The sequence below is a fragment of the Myotis davidii genome, unplaced genomic scaffold (genome assembly GCF_000327345.1).
Source record: "Myotis davidii unplaced genomic scaffold, ASM32734v1 scaffold1052, whole genome shotgun sequence".
In the NCBI taxonomy this organism is placed as follows: domain Eukaryota; kingdom Metazoa; phylum Chordata; class Mammalia; order Chiroptera; family Vespertilionidae; genus Myotis; species Myotis davidii.
The window spans coordinates 121,770-128,656 of NW_006284014.1; the positions used below are offsets into that span (position 1 = coordinate 121,770).

Genomic DNA, 6,887 nt, shown 5'->3' on the forward strand with positions numbered 1-6,887 from the left:
ATATTTGGAAATAGCTTAAGGGCCCATCAGTAGATGAGTGGATTAAAAAACAGTGGTACATCTACACAATGGAATACTATAGGGCAATACAAACAAAGGAGTTCTTACCATTTGCAACAGCATGGATGGTACTGGAGAGCATTATGGTAAGTGAAATAAGCCAGTCGGAGAAATATAAATATCACATGATCTCACTCATTTGTGGAATATAATAAACAATATAAACTGATGAACAAAAATAGATCCAGAGACAGAGAAGCATCACTCAGACTGTCAAACCTCAGAGGGAAGGTAGGGGAGGGTGGGTGTAAGGGGGAGAGATCAACCAAAGGACTTATATGGTAGCATATAGTCCTAACTAATGGACACAGACAACAGGGGGGTGAGGGCATGAGTGAGGGGGGATAAGGGGTAATGTGTGGATAAGGACACATATGTAATAACTTAATCAATAAAAAAACTGAAAAAAAAACAATAAATAAGTTACCAATGGGATCAAGAAATAAATAAAAAGGAAAAAACTTCCTGGAAACAAATGAAAATGAACACACAACAACCCCGAATATCTGGGACACAGCAAAAGCTGCCATGATAGGGAAGTTCTGAGGTAACATCACAGGCCTGCCTCAAAAAAAGAAAAAGAAAAAGAAATATTAACAATAAACTATTTAACTCTACAACTTAAAGAATCAGAAAGAGAACAAAAAGAAAAGCCCAAAGTAGAAGGAAGGAAAATAATAAAGATCGGAGCATTAATAAATAACATGGAGACTAAAAAAATAACATATAAAATCAATGAGACCAAGAGCTGATTCTTTTAAAAGACAAAGAAGATTGATGAAACTTTAGCCAGACTCATCAAGAAACAAAAACAGAAGACTCAAATAAATGAAATCAGAAAAAAAAAGTGAAGAAGTAACCACTGACTCCACAGAAATACAAAGGATTGTAAGATTATACTAGGAACAACTATATGCCAACAAGAAGCTGGACAATGTGGATAAAATGGACAAATTTGTAGAAAAATACAATCTTCCAAAACGGAATCACAAAGAATCAGAAAATCTTAATAGGTCAATAAAAACTTATGAAATAGAAGCAGTAACCAAAACACTCCCAGCAAACAAAAGCCCGGGTCTGGATGGCTTCACAGGGGAGATTTATTAAATACTCAAAGAAGAACTAACACATACCATCCTCAAACTATTCCAAAAAATCCAAAAGGAAGGAATACTTCCAAGCTCTTTTTATGAGGCCAGTATTATCCTAATTCCAAAACCAGATAAAGACACTACAAGGAAAGAGAATTACAGGCCAATATCCCTGATAAACATACATGCTAAAATCCTCAACAAAATATTAGCAAATCAGATCTAGTAATGTATTAAAAAGATTATACACCATAACCACATGGGATTTATTCCAGGGATTCAAGGCTGGTATAATGTTCACAAATCAATTAACATGATAGATCACATAAACAAACTGAAAGACAAATATCACATAATCATACTAATAGATGCAGACAGAGCATTCAACAAAATCCAACACATATTTTTTATAAAAACTCTCAGCAAAGTGGGACTACAGGGAGCACATCTCAAAATAATAAAGGCTACATATGATAAACCTACAGCTAACATCATACTCAATGGGCAAAACCGAAAACCATTTTCTGTAAGAACAAGAACAAGACAGGGATGTCCACTTTCACCACTCTTATTCAACATAGTACTGGAAATCCTAGCCACAGTGATTGGATAAGAAAAAGAAATAAAAGGCATCCAAATTGGAATGGTAGAAGTAAGACAGTCATTATTCATAGATGACATGATATTGTACACATAAAACCCTAAAGACTCCACCACAAAACTACTAGATTTAATAAATGAATTTGACAGTGTACCAGAATACAAAATCAACACTCAAAAATCAATGGCTGTTTTTATACACCAATAATGAATTCTCAGAAGAAGAAACTAAACAAACAATCCCATTTACCATTGCAACAAAAAATAAGATACTTAGGAATAAACTTAAACCAAGGAGTTATAAAATACTTGTACTCAGAAAACTACAGAACATTGAAAAGAGAGAGAGAGAGAGCGAGAGAGAGAGAGAGAGAGAGAGAGAGGAAGATATAAACAAGTGGAAGAATATACCGTGTTCATGGATCAGTAGAATTAACATCATTAAAATGTCCCTATTACCCAAAGCAATCTACATATTCAATGCAATCCCTATTAAAATACCAGCATCATATTTCACAGACCTACACCAAACATTCCAAAAATTTATATGGCACCAAAGAAGACCCAGAATAGCTGCAGCAACCTTGAGAAAGAAGAACAAACTTAGGGGAATCATAATACCAGATTCAAATTATACTACAAAGCCAATCTAATCAAAACAGCCTTGGGTATTGGCCCAAGAACAGGCATATAGATCAATGGAACACGAAAGAGACCCTAGAAATCAACCCAAGCGATTACACTCAATTAATATTTGACAAAGGAGGCAGGAGCATACAATGGAGTAAAAACAGTCTCTTCAATAAATGGTGCTGGGAAAATTGGATTGGTACATGCAATAAAATGAAATTAGAGCACCAATTTACACCATACACAAGAAAAAAGTCAAAATAGATAAAAGACTTAAACGTAAGACACAAAGCCCATAAAAATCCAAGAAAACATAGACAGTAAAATCTCAGACATCTCACGTAACAAAATCTCCCATACATCTCCTAGGGCAGTGGTCGGCAAACTGCGGCTGAGAGCCACATGTGACTCTTTGGCCCCTTGAGTGGGGCTCTTCCATAAAATACCACGTGTGGGTGCGCACGTACAGTGCGATTGAAACTTCACGGCCCATATGCAGAAGTCAGTATTTTGTGGAAGAGCCCATTCAAGGGGCCAAAGAGCCGCATGTGGCTCATGAGCCACAGTTTGTCGACCACTGTCCTAGGGCAAGATAAACTAAGGAAAAAAATAAACAAATGGGATTACATTAAAAAAAGCTACTGCATAGTAAAAGAAACCATCCTCAAAATGCAAAGGGAACCCACTATATGGGAAAACATTCACCAAGGATATATTTGATATAGGGTTAATTTCCAAAATATATAAAGAACTCATACAACTCAACACCAGGAAAACAGACAATCCAATTAAAAGATGAGTGACCTCAATAGACAATTCTCCAAAGGGGACATACAGATGCCAATAAACATATGAAAAATGCGCAACATCACTAGTCACCAGAGAGATGCAAATTAAAACAACAATGAGGTATCACCTCACACCTGCAAGAATGACTACCATCAATAAATCAACATGTGCTGGCAAGGATGTGGAGAAAAAGGAACCCTAGTATATTGCTGGTGGAAATGCAGCCTCTGTGGAAAACAGTATGGAATTTCCTCAAAAAATTAAAAATGGAATTGTCATATGACCCAGTGATTCCACTTTGGGGAATATATCCTAAGAATCCTGAAACACCAAACATAAAGAATATATATGCAACCCCTATGTTTATAGCAGTGTTATTTACAATAGCTAAGATCTGGAACCAGCCCAAGTGCCCATGAATAGAAGAGTGGATAAAAAAACACTGTGGTACATTTTCACAATGCACTTGTAAAAAAGAAGAATTTCTCACCCTTTGGGACAGCATGGATTGGACCTGGAGAATATTATGCTGTGTGAAATAAGCCAATCAGATAAAGACAAATATCATATGATCTCATTCATATATGGAATCTAATGAACATAATAAACTGACAAACAAAACAGGTCCAGAGGCATAGATACATATCTCAGTGGGAGGATGGAGGAGATGGGAAGAGATTAACCAAAGTAGTTATATACGCATATGCAGAGCCAATGGATACAGACAATAGTATGGTGAAGGCCCAGGGTAGGGCAGGAATGAGCGGAAGGAAGTTAAGGAAGGTGGGGGAGGAATTGGGGAACATCTGTATTACTCTCAGCAATAAAAAAATAAAAAGCAAGCTCCAAAGGTTATATACCACATGATTTAATTTTTTTTTAATATACTTTTTACAGAGAGGAAGGGAGAGAGATAGAGAGTCAGAAACATCGATGAGAGAGAAACACCGATCAGCTGCCTCCAGCACACCTCCCACGGGAGATGTGCCCGCAACCCAGGTACATGCCCTTGACCGGAATCGAACCCGGGACCCCTCAGTCCACAGGCCGACGCTCCATCCACTGAGCCAAACTGGCTTCGGCCACATGATTTAATTTATAAAACATTTTTAAATGACAAAATTTTAGAAATGGAGAACAGATTAGGGGTTGCCAGGTTAACTGGGCAAAGGCACAGAAGGGAGAGGGATACAGCTACAGAAGGGTACCAAATGGTACCAGGTGGTATTCTTGTGGTATTGGATCTATTCAGTATCTTGGTTGGTGGTGTTCGATACAGGAACCTACACAGGTCATAAAATTGTATAGAACTGAATATATACACATAGACATCAGAAATCTGAATAAAATTGGTAAATTGTATCATTGCCAATACCCACGTTGTGATATTTCTATAGTTGGGTAAAACGTTATCACTAAAGGAAAATGCACAAAGCATACATGCACTCTACTCTGTCTGTACACTTCCAGATGCACCTAACAAAACTAAGTTTCAAATACAGAAGAGGTTAGAACCTGTTTTATTTTAAGGCCTTTTCTGTAAAAAATTATAACTGCTCCTATTAGTATAAGAAACTAGAATTGTAGAACCAGTTCTTGATTTATGTATATCTTATATAATAAAAGCATAGTATGCAAATTGTCCCCTCAACCAGGAGTTCCTCCAGGAGTTCAACCAGGGGGTGTGGCCAGCCCGGGGAAAGGGAAGGAGGCCCAGGCCAGTAGCAGCAGGTGGCTGGGGGAAGGGAGTGAAGCCCGACCGTGGCAGGTGGCCAGGGGAAGGGAGGGAGTACCTGGCTGGCAGCCGGCAGCCAGCAGCTGCTAGGGACCCTAGTAAACATATAAAACCCTTGAGGACATAAAAACAAGAATTGAAAGGAGAAAAATATTTTTAAAAGACTAAAATAAAGCTATTTCCAAACTGAAGTAAAGCAATATAATTTTTTTTTAAATTGTATAAAGTTCTATTAAAATATCTCCAACAATATACTAACACAACAGTTTGTATTTTGAACAGCTCACTCACTAATCAAGTCAAGAAAATAAGGCAGCCCTAGCTGGTTTGTTTTGGTGGATAGAGTGTCACCCTGAGGAGTGAAGGGTCCCAGGTTCGATTCTAGTTAAGGGCACATGCCTGGGTTGTGCAATGTGCCCCCAATGGGGGGCATGCAGGAGGCAGCCAATCAATGATTCTCTCTCATCATTGATGTTTCTATCTCTCTCTCTCTCCCTTCCTCTCTGAAATTAATTAAATATCTACTTATATAAAAACCCTGGGTGTAACATCACGGCCAGAACCGCGACCAACCAGAAGGAAGTCAGTCCTGCAGGGGTTGTCTTGGAAATGGCTGCACCCTCCCCCAGCTGTTTCCTGGAGGGTGAGGTTTCAGGCAGGAACCCACCCTTGGAGCAGAGCATGGAAGTGAAATAATTTGTAATGAATCTATTATTGAAGCTACCTTTGGAAATACTGTATCTATAGATCAATGGTTTTCAACCATGGCTGCACATTAGAATTACCTGAGAATCTTTTTAAAATCCTGAGGCCAGAAATCAGGATTTTAAAAAAATTCCCAGGTGATTCTAATGTGCAGCCAAGGTTGAGAACCACTGCTATATGACCACTGGTGTTCTGAGCTCTTAATTTTTTACTTCAGTCTGTCCTCAGTTTTTGCTCACTGTTTATATTTTACTATCCTACCTTCTTCCAGTTGTCTGACCTTGATTTCAAGCTTTGTTCCAACTGGCTTAGCAATAAGCCATATCTGGCACTTTATCACTAAAGTAGCTAAAACTACTACTTCAACGTGGAGATAGTGATTTTTATAACTTTTTTTTCTATTGCACATTGATTCTCAAAATAAACTACTGGCCCTCTCTGTAATTAGGGTAAGTGTCAGAACAGACATTTTATACGGGTTTTGATGTGGGGTCTACTTGAAAGAGAAACAGGACCTATTCAGGCATCATTCTGGTTTGGGGATCCTAGTCTCTGCCCCAGGATAGTAAGGACATAAGCCAGCTGGGTCTCTCATCTCATCTTTCTTGGCTTATAATAAAGTGGCTCAGCTTGGGATTTTATAAAATGAGTCATCCCAAACTATGGGATAAAGTATAGCGCTCTTATTTAACAACCTTAATCATCACAGCCTACTATGCCCATCCTCCTGTGGTCAGTTATACTTTGCTTTCTCTCGAATTTGAAGAGCATGTGACATTACAGTTAAAGTTCTAAATACTTCATCACAAGGGAAATTAGTCAAGCATTCTGAAAGTGTTTTCACTCTTAATGTGGTGTACAGGGAGATATTAGAATACGTTTAATCACTTTATCAGTCATTGTTTGCATCACTGTTGTTTTTATATCATGTTTTTGTTGTTTTCATATCATGCATCGGTTGTTGTTATATCCATTTGTTACTATCCTATATAAAAAAAGAGAAAAATGGTAATTGGCGTACGACCGATACCCTTTTCATGGGCTAATCAGTGAGATATGAAAATTACCTGCCAACTCAGATGGCAGTTAACCGCCAAAAAAGATGGCGGCTAATTTGCATATTGCAGGCAGGATGGTACAGCGCCATCCAAGAGCGGGTTGGGGGTGTGAGTGCCAGCAGTCCCCCGAGACCCGATCCCCCCGGCAGACCAGGACGCGGGCCAGCTGGGCGGCTGCGGCCTCTGCCTGCACTCACGCCCTCAACCTGCGAGATCCGG

At 38.7% G+C, this 6,887-nt stretch overlaps 1 protein-coding gene across 2 annotated transcripts in view; it reads right to left on the bottom strand.

Annotated features, from left to right (window-relative positions):
• TSPAN3 (tetraspanin 3) overlaps positions 1-6,887 on the bottom strand; it is a 91,566-nt gene that overhangs the window by 27,709 nt on the left and 56,970 nt on the right. Inside the window, exon 7 of one of the 2 annotated variants that reach the window (XM_006754239.2) lies at positions 4,277-4,453. The exons of the other annotated variant lie outside the window; for it this stretch is intronic. Within the exon in view, the coding sequence (XP_006754302.1) occupies positions 4,415-4,453 (39 nt within the window). The 3' untranslated portion in view covers positions 4,277-4,414. Of the gene's footprint in view, positions 1-4,276; positions 4,454-6,887 lie in introns of those variants that run through there. 2 annotated transcript variants of the gene reach the window in all.